Raw genomic sequence first — 15,937 nt, forward strand, 5'->3', positions numbered from 1 at the left:
CTCACCGCTAGTGGTCAGGTTGTGCAGGCAAAATCGGAATATCTTTTTTTATTCGCTTCAACAATTTTTTCCTCCACTTCTTTCAATTTTTGCACATCCTGCGGGTGGGAATAAAGTGCGTATGGTGTGTAGAGTGCCTTTTCTTTGTTGTTCGTAGCCACTCTGAGCGAAACGTTTTGGCCAATTGGGATGAAGGAGAGGAGTGGAGTATGCGGGGAAAAACGTACCTGATCGTTGATACTGAGAGATATGACCTTGTTGCATATTTCCACGAAATCCTCGTGTGTTTTTATTTTTTCAATGGACAGGATCTCCACGCACAGTTTGGTCACCTCCTCCTGGGACAAGTAGATATAGTTCTCTTCCATGTCCATGACCCCCTGGATCATGTCGTGTTCTTCGAGTTCTTTGAGTTTTCTCCGTATGTTCTGCGGGTGGGTGAGTGAATTGTGTGTGGGGGGTAATTCCTGTGGGGCAGGCGACAAATGCAACCGCGTACAAATAGAACTGCTCACAACTGCGGACACGTGTTGACTCCGCCCCAACGACACTACCACACCGCGCTCACCTCCCGCTTCGTTTGAAACTTAATCGACAATTCAGTTATACTCACGATCTTCTTCAATTTTATGAAGTTCAAGAAACACCATAAGAGGACGTCGGATGAAAGCCAGTCGTCTTTGTGTTCCTTCGATATCATCAGTGACTGCAAAGGGGGAGAGGGGGGGGAGAGAGACAATTTGGGGGCCACCGTTTGGAGTGCGCCATTTGTGGTGAGGTGACACTCTCATGTGATCAACTCTCATGTGATCAACTCTCATGTGATCAACTCTCATGTGATCAACTCCCATGTGATCAGCTCCCATGTGATCACGCGGACGAGTGGGAAAGGAACGACACACAGGTATGACCTCTTGTTGGGACCGCTCTCCAGGATGTGACTCACCTTCCACTTTCTCAGCTTCTTCATTTCGCGATTACTCATCTCGGTGGAAAACTGAAAGGGGGAAAGGCGGAAAAGGCACCAGCAGGCGTAAGCAAAAGCTGAGTAAGCACATGCAAAAGGACACGTCTGCACACCGGGGCAAGCGTCCCTCCACCCAGTGCCCTCCTTACGTTGGACATGTCGAATGCCTCCTCCGGTCGTGTATCTTCAAATGCGCTTTCGTCTTGAGAGTCAGCCAAAGGCCCCTTCGCGTGCACTTTCCCCGTTTCGTCACCTCCAGTATGTTCCTTTCCGCGTCTGCTTCTACTTCCACTTCCGCTTCTACTTCTACATCCACTCAGGGTGTGTTTCAAATCAACTCGATCGTACTGCTCCTCGTCAATCGCTTCTTTGGAACTATCCACACACTTTACATGCACACAATTTTCCAAAATATTTTTCAGGCTGCTTTTCTTTTTGCTCATTTCGTGTAGCATTTGAAATTCATCCTTTAACTTTTTCTGCAGCTCATTTATTTCCTCCTCCTTCATGTTCATTTGAAATTTATATTTCCCCTGGTAGTTTTTAAAATGGTGAGGGTTGCCTTTTTCGCCTCTTCCTTTTCCGTCTGTACCCCTTTCTTCTGCACCCCTTTCGCGTAGTCCCCCACTTACGTCCCTCGTGCTGTCTTTCAACATCCCTGAATCGTTTTTTCCACTCAAAAAATACTCCCTCAATTTTTTAATCGGCTTTTGGCTTTCACTGACTGCGCTGCTTGCCCTCAATCCATCCGTCCGCTGCGTTTCGTCAGGGGTGCCGACCCGGCTCTCCTGCGGGGTGGGGTCTTTCGTTTTGTCGGTATCACCTGGCTTGCCCATATCACCTGGCTTCTCCATATCACCTGGCTTCTCCATATCACCTGGCTTCTCCATATCACCTGGCTTCTCCATATCACCTGGCTTCTCCATATCACCTGGCTTCTCCATATCACCTGGCTTCTCCATATCACCTGGCTTCTCCATATCACCTGTCTTCTTAATGCAGGGGTCGCGATAGCTCTTCTCGGCTAAATCATCAACCCCGTTTGCGTGCAAATCGGTGTCGTTCATTTCATCTGCACCACCTAACCTATTGGTGGGAAAATCTTGTTCCCCCTTCTCACCCAATTCTCCATTCCGATTCGTGAGCGATGAGTTATCGTGTATTTCATTTAAATGACCAACCCTGCTCATGTGGTAGTCCCTTTCCCTCTCATCATTAAAACCGCCAGCCCTGCCAATAGAGAAGCTCTTCGAGTGGTCGTCCGCATTCAGACTGTCTAACCTGTCAATAAGTGACCCCTTCTTCGTGTTGCTTTCGCTCACATCTGCCAACCCACTAACATGGGAAAAAACCTCAGGGTTGCTTTCATATGTATCGGCTGCACTGTTAATACATTCCTTGGCTGAGTCGCTTTCATTTGTAGCGGCTGTCTTGTTGGCGATCTCGCCTGTCTCTGACTTCAGCACATGTGAGGTTTTCCTCAACCCGTTTTCACTAAAATTAATTGACTTCTCTAAGGATGAGTCCTTCCTCGTGTTTATTTCGTTGGAGTCATTTGGCCTATTCATATGTGACGTCTTCTTCCGTCCATTTTTTTTTACTAAACGGCTTGAAGTGTTGACTGTCAATTTCGTCGCACCGTCTGTGTCCAATTCGTATGTGCTTTCTTCCTCCGAATCATCTGATCCCTTAACGGCAGTGACTTCCTCCTCGTAGTTTTCATTGTAATCGCCTGACCTGTGTGTGTAGTACGTCTTCCTATCACCGTTTTTAAGTAAATCGCCTGAGTTGTTAATACTCGATTCCTCCTTTAATTCGTTTTCGCTTGAGTTGTATACCCTGTGAGTATGCGAGCCTTTCCTTCTGTTTTGCTCACTCCAGTTATTTGGGCTACTAATTTGGGAAGCTTCCCTTTCGCTCTCCTCCCTCGAGTGGTCTTCCCTGTCAAGGTGGGATCCCTCCCTTGGCCTCTCCACGTAGGACCCTTCCATTTGCCTCTCCACGTAGGACCCTTCCATTGGCCTCTCCACGTAGGACCCCTTCATTGACCTCCCCACGTAGGATCCCTCCCTTGACCTCTCCACGTGCGACCCCCTCCTTCCGCTCCCTTCATTCGAATCGCCAACACCATCGATAGACTGGCTCTTCGAGCGGTCCTCATTCAAACGGTCCGACCTGCTCATACGTAACCCCTTCTTTGTGTTTCTTCTGTTCGACCCTACCGATATGCTAACTATGGATTCCTTTGTGTCGTCTTTCTCAAAATTGTATACATAGTTCATGTCGGAGGCCTCCCTTGCAGTACTTTCATTCGACCCCCCTGTCCTGTTCATGATGTGGGAAGTCTTCCTACCTCCGCTGTCACTGGAAGGGATTGCCATGCTGGTGAATGCCCCCCTGTTTGACTTGCCTCCACTCATTCCACTCATTCCGCTCATTCCACTCAAATTAGTAATACTCAACGATGGATCTCCTTCTGTACATGGCTCATTTGGGAGGTATTCATTCGAGTTATCTGTTCCCTTTACATAGGATCTCCTCGTTTCTGTCTCCCCCTTTGAATTATCGGCGGTGCCAAAGTAGGACTTCTCAGGGTTTTCTTCATACGACTGGCCTGAACTGTTGGCTCTTATCTTATTCGTCATATCTCCTGTTAGTTCTTTCGACTCCTGTCTACCATTTGAATCGCCGGACTTGTTCATAGATGAACTCCCCTTAGATGTGCTAAGGCTCCATTCACTCAAATTTTTTTCAATAAATTTACCTCCACTGGTCAGATAAAGGGGGTCTCCTTTTTCATTTTGAGATGAACTGACGGATCCTCCACTGAGTGACATCCGTACTGTCTTCTTTTCGTTTATATTTTCTGACCTGTCAACACTTAACCTCGTTGAGTCTTCCGTACGTTCTTCGATTAGGCTACTCTCACAGGGGTAGTCTAGCCTATCCATACAGACGTTTCCCTCTACATCGTTTCCAAGGAGATCGCCCAACTGGTTAACATTTAACTCATTTGAAGCGCCCACCTTTAATTCGCCTGAACCGTTTTCCATCAAATCTCTCGACCTGCTAAATTGCGAATCACTTTCTTCGTTCATAAATGAAGTCTTCTTCGTGTTACCTTCGTCTAAATCGCCTGACTCTCCAACGAGCGAAGAACTTCCATCCTTTTCGTTCGAATAGTCTGTCCCATTTACATGCGATGTCTTCCCCGTGTCGTTTTCCTTCAGACCATCTGACCTACTGACGCACGATGTGTTTCCCTCTCCTTGGCCCACGTCACTTTTCCTGCTAATGTGTGAAGCCTTCCTTGATCTGCTTCCCCTCAGATCACCTGACCTGTTAATATAAAACGCACTTTTCTCCTTTGTGCGCGTATCCCCCGAAGCATCCATGTATGACCCCGTCTTCGAACTGGTTTCACTCAAATGGTCAATCCTGTGCATATGAAAAGGACTCCTTCGGTTCCTCTCACTCCAGTTACCTGGACTACTAATTTGGGAAGCCTTCCTTCCGCTCCTTTCATTCGAATCACCAGCGATGATTGCATAGGATCCCTCCTTTGTGTTGTCTTCGTTAGGATGGTCTGCCGTACCCACGAAGGATCCCTTCTTTGTGTTGCCCTCGTTCAGGTGGGTTTCCTTGCTCATGTAGGAGCCCTTCCTTGAACTCTCCATGTAGGACCTCCTTCTTGAACTCTCCATGTAGGACCCCCTCCTTGAACTCTCCATGTAGGACCCCCTCCTTGAACTCTCCATGTAGGACCCCCTCTTTGAAGTATCCATGTAGGACCTCCTTCTTGAACTCTCCATGTAGGACCCCCTCTTTGAGCTCTCCATGTAGGAGACTCCCTCGGCGCAATTTTCACTCACACTGCCTACCCCCAATTCGGCTGCGTCGTTTACCCCCAATTCGGCTGCGTCGTTTACCCCCAATTCAGATGCGTCATTTCCCCCCAATTCAATTGCGCCGTTTACCCCCAACTCAGCTGCGTCGTTTTCCTTCGAACCGGATGAACTATCCATGTGTGAGCCCTTCTTCATCTTTTTCACACTTGAATCCCCTGACCTGTTAATGCAAAAATGGAGTTCGTTTCGCTCGTTCGTAGTGCTTGTCCTGTCCACGCAAGGATCCCCCTTCGACTTATTTTCACTAAAATCGGCTGTCTTCCTAACGTATGATTCCCTTGTGGGAATTTTCTCACTGACATCCCCTGAGGGGTCCTCATACGTCCTTGTCTTACTTGTGCCATTTTGAATCAAATCACCTGACCTGTCAGCAAAGACTTTAGTGGCGTTGTTTATGCGGAGTTCGTCTAAATCGTTTTCGTGTGAGTAGGCTGTGCTGTTAAGAAGTGATGCCTTCTTTGCGGTGCTTCCATCCGAGCAGGCTGTGCTGTTAAGAAGTGATGCCTTCTTCTCACTGCTTCCACAGGAGTAATCCGGATCGATAATATGTGAACCCCTCCTTTCCTCGGTCCCATCTGCGTCCCCAGAAGTGCCTACGGACGGGTCATTTTCCATGTTTTCATTCTCCCTGTCTTGGCTGCCACCTCTCGACTCCTTTGCGCCGCTTGCATTAGAAATGACTTTGATGCTCATAAAGGATGCCTCCGATTTAGTCTCATTTGAGTCGCATGCCTGGTTAACGCTCAGGTTAGTGGCGATCTCTACATGTAGTTTTTCCGAGCTGCTTTCACTCACGTCGTCCGGTCTATTCATGTGCGAAGTGCCGTTCGTGTCGTTTGTGTCGTTCGTTCCGTTTGTGTCGTTCGTTCCGTTTGTGTCGTTCGCTCCGTTCGTTCCGCTCGTTCCGTTCGTTCCGTTTGTGTCGTTTGTGTCGTTCGTTCCATTCGTGTCGTTCGTTCCGTTCGTGTCGTTCGTTCCGTTCGTGTCGTTCGTTCCGTTTGTGTCGTTCGCTCCGTTCGTTCCGCTCGTTCCGTTCGTGCCTTTCGTGTCTTTCGCCATCAAATCGCCTGACCAGCTCATAGACGAGCCCGTCTTGGTCTCCCTTTCTTTCGAATCGATTGTCCTCTCAGCAAGTGAATCTCCCGCTGAAAAGATTCCACTAAAGTAGCCTTCTCCGCTAACAAGTGAACCCCTCTTTGAGTCGTTTTCACCCGAATCGTCTGTACCATTAATTCGGGAAGCCTTCCTTCTGCTGTCTTCATTCGAGTCGGCTGCCCTGTTAACGAATGAGTTTTTTTCCGGCGCATTTTCTGTCAACCCACCTACGCTGCTATCGTGCGAGTTTTTCTTTGCAGTGTCCTGATTAAACTGGCTTGCTCCGATAACATAGGATCCCTTCCTCGACGCAGTTCCTCCTGAAGCACCTGCCCCGTTAATGATTGCAATTTCCTCCATGTCGTTTCCTTTCAAAGCACCTGCCCCGTTAATGATTGCAATCTCCTCCATGTCGTTTCCTTTCAAAGCACCTGCCCCTCTAACGATGGAACCCCTTTCCGAGCCTTTATCACTTAATTGCGCTGAACCTGCATTAATCAGTTCCTTCGAACCGTCAACACCCGAGTCGTGCCCGTCGTTTTCTTTTCTATCGGCTGACCCTCTCATGAAGCGTCTCTTCAAATTTCGTTCGTCCGTCACATCTCCATCTGATTCAGAAGCAATCACAGACGGAATCTCTTCGACCATCTCCATTTTTCCGTCCTCCAACTCATTCCCTTCATCTCTCACCTCTCCGGAAGCTCCCCCTTTTGGTATTTCATGTAGGTAGCCATCGTTGTCTCCATTTGGGGTGCCCTCACGTTCTTCGCTCTGTTCGTTTTGCTCCCCTTTTGCGGGCTGCTCACCTTTTGCGGGCTGCTCCCCTTTTGCAGTCTGCTCACCTTCCTCGCTGCTCTGCTCTCCCACTTCGCTGGCATGTCCATTGGGATCACTTTCAGTTGCTGCACCCTTCCCACCAGATGCGCCTTCATTTGCGCTTCTGCTTAGGTTCACCTGATCCTGTTTATTTTGGTAACTCATTTTTGTCTCCAGCTCTTTAGTGCAATCGCTTGAATCTGTCACTGGTTTGTCTCCGTTCTTGTTGTGAATCTCATCGGTGCCGTCGCGACTGCTACGCCGTTCGTCCTTTGGGTCGTCCTTTGGGTCGTCCTTTGGGTCGTCATTTACGTCATCCTTTGAGTCGCCCTTTGCGTCGTCCTTTACATCATCCTTTACGTCGTCCTCTGCGTCATCCTTTACGCCGCCTCCACCTTGGTGGGTGTCCCCGGAATCAAGAGATCCATTCTTATCTTTGCATCTTACGACAGTGGGGTCTACGTTTAGGGATCTCCTCTCATGAGCATATTTTTCTTCACCCTTTTCGTCCCCTTCGCTGCCTTTCACATGTGCCGCTTCTCCATGTTCGTCCTCTTTCTGGTCGTTCTCCCCTCGACCCACAGTTCCTCCCCTTCCACCCTGACTCATAGATGCACCTGAACAACTTCCCTCCGGCTTATCCACGTGAATAGCTTCCCCCTCCGACTTGGCATTTGTATAAACTGAAACGTCACTTCGTATTTCCGTGTCAGAGTTTATCGAGTTGTTCGAGCTAATCGAGTTGTTCGAGCTAATCGAGTTGTTCGAGCTAATCGAGTTGTTCGAGCTAATCGAGTTGTCCGAGCTAATCGAGTTGTCCGAACTAATCGAGTTGTCCGCGTTGTTTGCACCCACATCTGCATCGTTACCGTTTGAGCTTTTAATTTTGGCTAGCTCATCGTCCCCCCTTTCTGCATCGTCTTTCATTTTTTTTGGTTCCTCACTTTGCATTTTTTCGCCTATTTCGTCTTTTTCGCCTGCTTCTTCTTTTTCGTCTTTTTCACCTTTTTCTCCTGCTTCTTCTTTTTCGCCTGCTTCTTCATTTTTTAAGTTGTAAACTTCTACCTGCTCCTCTTCTCCTTTCTCTTTTGGAGATTCCTTCTGAACTTTTTTTTTGTTCCTACGGAAGAGATTCTGTATTGCGTTAAAGAATGAGTTTTCCCTGCCTCCGCTGTTTCGTCGTTCTTCTTTTCCTCCTCCTCCATCGCAGTGCGCATCGTCCCCTTCGCCGGTTTTTTCCATTTTGCTATCTTTCTCCCTTTCGTCAGTTTTTTCCATTTTGTCACCTTTCTCCCCTTCGCCATCTTCCACCATTATCGCCCCTTCCACCATTACCTCCCCTTCCACCATTACCTCCCCTTCCACCATTACCGCCCCTTCCACCTTTCCCTCGGCGTCACTTCTGGCCAAACTTCCATCCCCCTTTTGGATTCCTTCATGTCTATTCCTCTTTCTCTCCACTGCATCTTTTCCGAGTCCCCCTTTTCCCTCTGGGGCATCGTTCTCGTTTTTGCTGGGCAGGTCTACTTCTTTTAGTTGATCATAGGGACTCATTTCTTCGGCTTGGTTGAGCGTACTTACTTCTTTGTCCTCGTTGGGTACTTCTGCTCCTTTGACTTGGGTAGCTTCGCTTATCTCTTTGACTAAGTTAGATTCTTCTGTTTCTTCCATTTTGTTGGACGCGTCCGATTCTTTGGCTCTGCTAGACGCGTCTGATTCTTTGGTTCTGCTAGATGCTTCTGTGCCTCTAACCCCACTTTTAGAATCCGCTTCTCCCACTGCCACAGATGAACCCATTTCTTTTACTTCGTTCACAGGACCCGCTTCTCCCACTGCCACAGATGAACCCATTTCTTTTACTTCGTTCACAGGACCCGCTTCTCCCACTGCCACAGATGCACTCATTTCTTTTACTTCGTTCACAGGACCCGCTTCTCCCACTGCCACAGATGCACTCATTTCTTTGACCTCGCTAGATGCTTCTAATTCTCTAACTGCGCTTTTAGAATCCGCTTCTCCCACTGCGGCAGATTCATCCATTTCTTTTACTCCACTTTTAGGACTCTCTTCCCCCAATTCGGTGACCTCCCCGGCGGCGCCTATCTCGTCGGCGCCACCACCCGAGATCGCCTCATCCGCAGAGGTAGAAGGAGAGGCAGAACCCGTTATGACCACTTGGCCATTTTGTGATTCACTCTCCACAGAAATAGACTTCGCATCTCTGACATTTCGGACCTGTTCGTGGACCCTACGAGGGACTGAGACTGAGTCTCTTTTCACTTTGGTATCAATTTCTAGTGCGTCCCCGTCCAATGGATCCTTTTTCTCGCCACTCAAATGGGAGTGATGGTTAAGGTGGGCCGAGCTGGCCCCGTCAGGAGAACCGGCCGAACAGGAAGAACCTGGCGAATCGGGAGATCCTGTAAAATCGGGAGATCCTGTAAAATCGGGAGATCCTGTAAAATCGGGAGATCCTGGCGAGTCGAGAGATCCTGGCGAGTCGAGAGATCCTGGCGAATCTCCTCTCGAAGTGCCCAGCTTCTCTTCCCTATCCGCCCCTCCCACGCAACTATAGCTACAGCTACGGCTACCTCTGTCCTCGTATGCTTCTCTTTGCTGAACCCTATCCAAACCTCTGACATTCTTTATTAGGCAATTTTCCTGAGGCTCCTTTTCCACGATAGAATCGGTTAAGCGATTCTGCTGGAGGTTCTTCACTTCGTGTGTCTTTCTAGATGTAGGATTGTCTGTCTGAATAAACTTGTAGAAGGCATCCATGTGGAGACTCTCTTTGTGCAAAATTTTTTTTAATTCTCTGTCAATTTGACGTAACTCATCTCTGATGTTATCGAGGCCTTCGTTTAACTTTAAGTAAACTTTTATTTTTTTTTTTTCCGCTTTGGATATCTTTTCACCCCTGTTCATTTCGTGGGAGTCTCCATCGGAGTTATCACCCAGGGCGGCAGTTTCGTCACCACTGCCATCATCGCTGCCATCACCACTGCCATCATCGCTGTCATCACCACTGCCGTCACCACTGCCATCATTGCTCTCTTCACCGCTGCCATCTTCTCCTAACTCGGCGTCCTTCTCCCCACCGCGACAACTGGCTACTTCCCGTTTAGCTTTCCGCTCTCTTTTGGATCGACTCCCCCGGGAACGCACTCCCTTGGACACCTTCCCTTGCTTCCTCTCCTTGGAACGTTGCCTAACCTTCCTGTAATAAAAAAAAAATGTAATGGAGGGATCACTTGTGAGAGACTCTCTGACTGCATACAGATGTGCAAGTGGTACGTGAGTCGTCCGCTACTCCCCTGCGATGAACCCCAGCAGGGAATCGCGCATCTCCCATCTCGCATCTCGCATCTCCCATCTCGCCTCTCCCATCTCGCCTCTCCCATCTCGCATCTCCCATCTCGCATCACGTGCTGCAACGTGCCGCGTCGTGTATGCCTCAGCGTAGCTCCGTCATTACCAAATGGCGTAGGCAGAAAGGAAAACAAAAAAGAAGGCATTTATAATTGTAAGCGGGGTGCTCGCATGTGGAGAGATCCTCCCCTTAAGGAACCTCCACAGCTTGAGCGATTTCCGCATAGGGCAAGGGAAGAAGCGGGAGAAGCGGAAGAAGTGGAAGAAGTGGGCCAAGTGGGAAAAGCGGGCGAAATGGACAAAGCGGGCGAAATGGACAAAGCGGGCGAAGTGGACAAAGCGGGCGAAGTGGACAAAGCGGGAGAAGTGGACAAAGCGGACGAAGCAGACACGACACTATACAGACAAAGCGGACGAAAGGGGGGACCCACTTTGCCCTTTATGCGTCTGCAGAGACGTCCGTAGAGGAGGGACCCTTCACTATGACACTCTCCCCCCCACCCCGACTTTGCACATCCTAGCAGGTTGTCGACAGCCACGCATTAGCGAATCTAAGTGGCTCCACACTCACACCAGGAGCTTCTTCATTCGATGATGCAAAAGTAGAAACGTAATCAATAGGATGGGAAAAAAAAAAAAAAAAATCCGAAAATGGAGATTCACTTGACTACGCTACCTCGCAGAGATTCACGAAACGACAAACATGTCGAGCACGGAATAGAGTTTCCTTTATCTTTCCTTTTTAAAATGGCAAATGTGAGATCGGAGAGGGAGTGAATGCGCTGGTACGGGTAAGTTACGCCACGCATTTAGTGCACCTGTGGAAGGGGTGTGTCTTTGAAGATTTCTTCCCTAGCAAGGTGTTACCGCGTTTTTGTGCCTACTAAATTGGTTCGCCCTCCTTGAAGCGATGTCAAGGGTGGGTGCGGCAGGATATAGGGAAGCCACGCTCAGCAAAGGCGCTCCATCCCCTGGGGGGCACTTCGTTTCGAAATTGTCTGTCTTTTTGGCATTTCCGTTTCGTCACGTTTTTTTTTTTTTTTTTTTCCTTTTTTCCGCGGAGCCGCGCCGAACGTGCAAACGTAGATACACACCCGCATACATATACGAGATGTGAAAAAAAAATTTCTATGCAAAGATAAAAATAATTACACGCTTCTTAACCTTCGCAGATTGAGGGAGGGGGAGAGGTTTGATGGGGAAGGAGACCCACCTCTTCTGCGCTGTGGGAGTTACCCTTCCTCCTTCGAGCATTCTCCATCTCTTCATAGGGAGGCAACCGAGTAGAAGAAAAAAAAAAAAAAAAACTTGGCGCACTCTCCCAATGTCCATTTCAGATAGGGGGACATACGACGGCACTATGGACCACACAGTGTTATTACCTTCCTCGTCTTTTCATGCAGATGCTGAACGACCTCGATGAGGTCGTTGTTTTTGCTCCTTAAGTAATTGACAACGTAAATTGGCTTCCTCTTGCGCGTCGCCTCTCTGTCGTTCTGCGGCAGATTCGGATTCTTCTTATTTACACTCTTCCCGATGCGTCTGTTTGGTTGGTCCATCTCTCCGTGCGTGCCAAGACACTGCGTCCACTCCAGTCCACGCTTCACTCCACGGTTCATTCCGCGCTTCATTCCGCGCTTCATTGCACACTTCGCTTTCCTGTGCTCTCCTCGATCGGTGCTGCCTAACGGATTTTCCATCATGTCGCTACCAATTAGGTACCTCTTCTTGTTGTCGACACGAACTGGTTTAACCTGATTTGGCCCTAAGGTGATTCCCTGCACCTGGTAGGCGTGCTTATACCCATCTGTACCCCCCTCACATTGTACTCCTCTCCCCCCAACAGCATCGTTTATCTTCCGGTCGAGGAGACTTAAAAACTGTTTGGCTTGTTCTCCCAGTTTCATATCAAGTTCGTTACTGACCTGTTTGAATCCCTCCATCATATGATCATCCTTCTCATTAAGTACCCCCCTCAAATTGTCTAGTATGTTACTTGAGTGTTCCTCTATGCTCTTCTTCAAATAGGTCATAATTTCTTCTGCATGCATAATCATATGAACCTTTTCCGTTTGTACAGTATCGATAAAGGTACTTAACACATCCTCGTTGCTGATTCTCATCCGTTCATGTGTCTTTTGTGCAGTTGCTTCACTCAGATGGAGTAAATCTTGCATCATCTTTTCGAGGCGTTCCTCCGTCACGATGCACTGATTTTTCATAAAACTCTCATGAGTACTAGCCATTATTCCAACTTCTTCTGCAATACGATGAGAGTATTTCTTATTGGCCTCTCCAACCTTCTCCATTATCTTCTCGAATAGTACACTGGAAATTCTATCCATTTCGGAAAAGGCATTATCTAACCTGCTAAGGATAGACTCACTTGTGTTTATCACTGTACTGTTGTTTTTCTCCATCACATCGGACATTTTTTTTTCCATACAGGTTAAGTACGTTTTAAAAAATGTTTTCACGTCAACCATGTTGACCTTCTTCATGTCTTTTACGATTCTCATTTCTTTATTCAGGTCGATTGACAGGGATTTCTGTACTTTGATTAGGGCATCGAAATTTTTGTTAGAATTTTTCAGGACTGTCTCTAATTTTGAGTCACTCCTCTTGGCTTCTTCTTCGCACGCATCGGTGTGCAGCATCTGTGCAGTTTTGCTCAGTTCTTCCCGCAGGATCGTTTCGAGGCTTCGCTGCAGAGGGGTCTCCACGCTTTCTTTTAGGGAGGTTTCGAGGCTTCCTTTTAGGGAGGTTTCGAGGCTTCCTTTTAGGGAGGTTTCGAGGCTTCTCTTTAGGGAGGTTTCGAGGCTTCTCTTTAGGGTTCCCTCGAGGTTTCTCTTTAGGGAGGTTTCGAGGCTTCCTTTTAGGGCTTCCTCGAGGTTTCTCTTTAGGGCTCCCTCTAGGCTTCCCTTCAAAGTGGTTTCTACGCTTCGCTTGAGGGTTCCCTCGAGACTCCCCTTCAGGTCCCCCTTCAGAGCGACCTCCATACTTCCCAGGTTATCTCTCACTTCGTCACGCAGACCACCGAGTAGCGCACCCATTTGTCGTGCCATCTCAGAGCTTGTCGCGGTCTCCACCTTGGCACATATCACTTGGGCCATCTTTGCAGACGTCACTTCGTTCTCTTTACCGAGGCCTTGTAGGCCGCTTTTCAGGTCCCCACAAATGCCTTCCTGTACAGATGTGCCTAGCTGATCGAAGCACCTTCTCACCTCGGAGGAGATGTCCTCCACGATGTGTTTAGTCAGTCCGGCGGCTTCCTCCGCGAGGTGTTTAGTCAGTCCGGCGGCTTCCTCCGCGAGGTGTTTACTCAGTCCGACGGTTTCCTCCGCGAGGTGTTTAGTCAGGCCGATAGCTTCCTCCGCTCGCTTCGTGGTGTTATCCATTATCATCATGGACTCCTGGACTCGATTTATCACCTCCTCCGTTCTACTTGTGACCTTCTCCAAAACGTGATCGTCCCAGTTCGTAAGCATACCCTTCTCCATCACGTTAACGTTGTTTTTAATTTCCTCACTTAGGCATTCACAAACATGTTTGAGGAAAATTTGGACGCTCCTATCCATCTGTTCATGCAAATTTTCATCAATATTTCTATTCAAAATGGAAAGACATTTTTTTAATTCTTTATTCATATTATCATTAATTCGATTGTGTAGGAAGTCTATGTTTCTTTTGAGCTCACTTGAGATGAGCACCTTGGCTTGACTGTCTACATTTGCTCCAATGAGTTTTACCTTCCGCTTCAGTTCGTTGTTTATATTTTGGAGAAGATTACTCTGTACGCTATTCATATTTTTGGCTAGCTCATTACTGACTTTTTTTCCTACCTTTAGGTCAACTTGGCTGTAAATTTTTTCAAGGTTTGTTTCAACCTGGTCGGTTACGTTTTGTTTTATCTGCCTGTTCATGATGTGTGTGTTCCTCTCGATTTCTTTATTCACATTTTGTTGAATACGCTCCCCTACCGTGGAGTATATACGGTTTGCATTCTTCCTCATTTCGATGTTCACTAGGTCGCTTAGTTTCTCTTGCACATCCTGTGTACTAAACGTTTGTGTCTTTTTTTCGGAGATGTCGGTTCCGTTATGATAAGGCAAGTTGGACAGATTTTTTTTTATTGCTTCCTGCACTTGGTGGTTTATGTTTTGGGCCAGGTGGTTATTCACTGTGTTCTTTATAAACGTGGGGATGTCCTTTTGGATAACGTTTTGTATGCTCGTTCTGTGGTTTTGCTTCCTTGAGAGGGGGGTCATTACCGGGGGGTCATCCCTCCCCTCCTCGGGGTTCCTCAGTTGGTGCGCCTCTGTTTTGCCCACTTGGCTCACTTCTATTTTGCCCAGTTGGGGCGCTTCTGTTTTGCCCAGTTGGCACCCCTCGCGGCCTTTCCTCTCCGTGGTCGAGGCCGCCGCGGAATCCCCTGGGTTACTCATCTCCGGCCATTCCTGGCATACGACCGTCTCATTGTTCACGATGCTGTCATTGTAGACCGCGCTGTTGTTTAAGTACTGTGTGCTTTTGTAGTGAGTCCCGTCAAAATCGAAAACATTTCTGCTTTTCCATTCGGATCCACTCGTGGGGCATTGATCCATCGGTTGGTTGGGTCTCTTTCGTGAGGAAGTCACTTGGAGTTCCTTCGCCAAATGGACGCTACTCAAATTGCGCCAAGTTTTATTTTTTGCATTTCCCCCATCGTCATTTCTGCATGTAGCAGTGTTTGTTTTGTCTCTCCAGTTATCACCCCCGAAGAGATCTCCTCCTTCGGGCAGTTCTTCCCCCTTTTCGCCTTTTCTGCACCGGTGGGCTTCCCCTCCTTTGGACTTGCCCGACGACTGCTCATCCCCCTTCGCGGCAGCCCAACATATGGTGGACGCAGTCGAGGTGGTCCACGCGGCTGATGCGGCTGATGCAGCTGATGCGACCGACGCGGCCGACGCAGTCAACACCGCCGATCCACCCGATTTCGTCGAAGTGGTCAAGACGGTCGAGCGGCTCAGCCTGCGCAGTCGCTCGTCGCAGCGCCTCTTTTTCGCCTCCGAAAGAAGATTCCCGCCAATGCCGCTAAACGGAAAATTGTTATTCCGCTTTAACGTTTCAATGCCGTCGCTCACTTGCTGACTGAGCGCTCCCCCCCTTACGCATTTCCCCCCGATATCCTTTTCTATCCACATTGTTTTCGTTTTTTTTTTTTTTTGCACGGCTGTTTTGGTATCCTTTCGATCAAGTCGAAACGGTTACTCAGAAAAATGGGTATTCCCCTAATAGAGAATTTATTTTTTTTTTTTTTACCTTTTTTGTCCCTCCTGCGTAGCTTACAATTTGGTGTGCAAAAAATTGGAACCCCTATTCAGTTGGGCAGTTTCTCCTTTTTTGCGTCTACTTTCCGATTGACGAAAAGAAAAAAATACAAGCATCCGCACATGTGTGCGTTGCGAGGAAAACAATTTGTCCACTTGGTGGGAAAATTAATTGGTCGACTTGGTGAGAAAATGAGTTGGTCGACTTGGTAAGAAAATTAATTGGTCTACTTGGTAAGAAAATTAATTGGTCGACTTGGAAGCTTCTCAGGGGGGACTGGCAAGTGGGAGCTTAACTATTGGCACTCTAACCAGCGCGAGGTGGCTTTTCCCATTTCACCCCTTCTATTGCGGTAAAAACAATTTTACAACGTGGGTCGCGGAAAAGACGCGAGGGTGTAGATGGGAAGTCCTGCCAGCGCGCGGGCCTGGTTCTAGTTCCGACCACGCGGTGTAGAACGTGCAAATGGAAG

General features: G+C 48.2%; 2 protein-coding genes across 2 annotated transcripts; both read right to left on the reverse strand.

Annotated features, from left to right (window-relative positions):
• Nucleotides 1-14: 14 nt before the first annotated feature.
• On the reverse strand, nt 15-7,713 carry PCYB_092670 (hypothetical protein; the record flags this gene model as incomplete). The annotated part of the gene is made up of 5 exons (XM_004222380.1): nt 15-98; nt 228-428; nt 569-706; nt 947-997; nt 1,117-7,713. The coding sequence occupies 5 exons, from the start codon at nt 7,711-7,713 to the stop codon at nt 15-17; spliced, it is 7,071 nt and encodes a 2,356-aa protein (XP_004222428.1).
• Nucleotides 7,714-11,537: 3,824 nt separating this feature from the next.
• On the reverse strand, nt 11,538-15,338 carry PCYB_092680 (hypothetical protein; the record flags this gene model as incomplete). Its single annotated transcript, XM_004222381.1, has 1 exon — nt 11,538-15,338. A coding segment is annotated over one exon (3,801 nt), but the record flags the coding sequence as incomplete, so codon positions are not given.
• Nucleotides 15,339-15,937: the final 599 nt, after the last annotated feature.

This window comes from Plasmodium cynomolgi, chromosome 9 (genome assembly GCF_000321355.1).
Source record: "Plasmodium cynomolgi strain B DNA, chromosome 9, whole genome shotgun sequence".
In the NCBI taxonomy this organism is placed as follows: Eukaryota; Apicomplexa; class Aconoidasida; order Haemosporida; family Plasmodiidae; genus Plasmodium; species Plasmodium cynomolgi.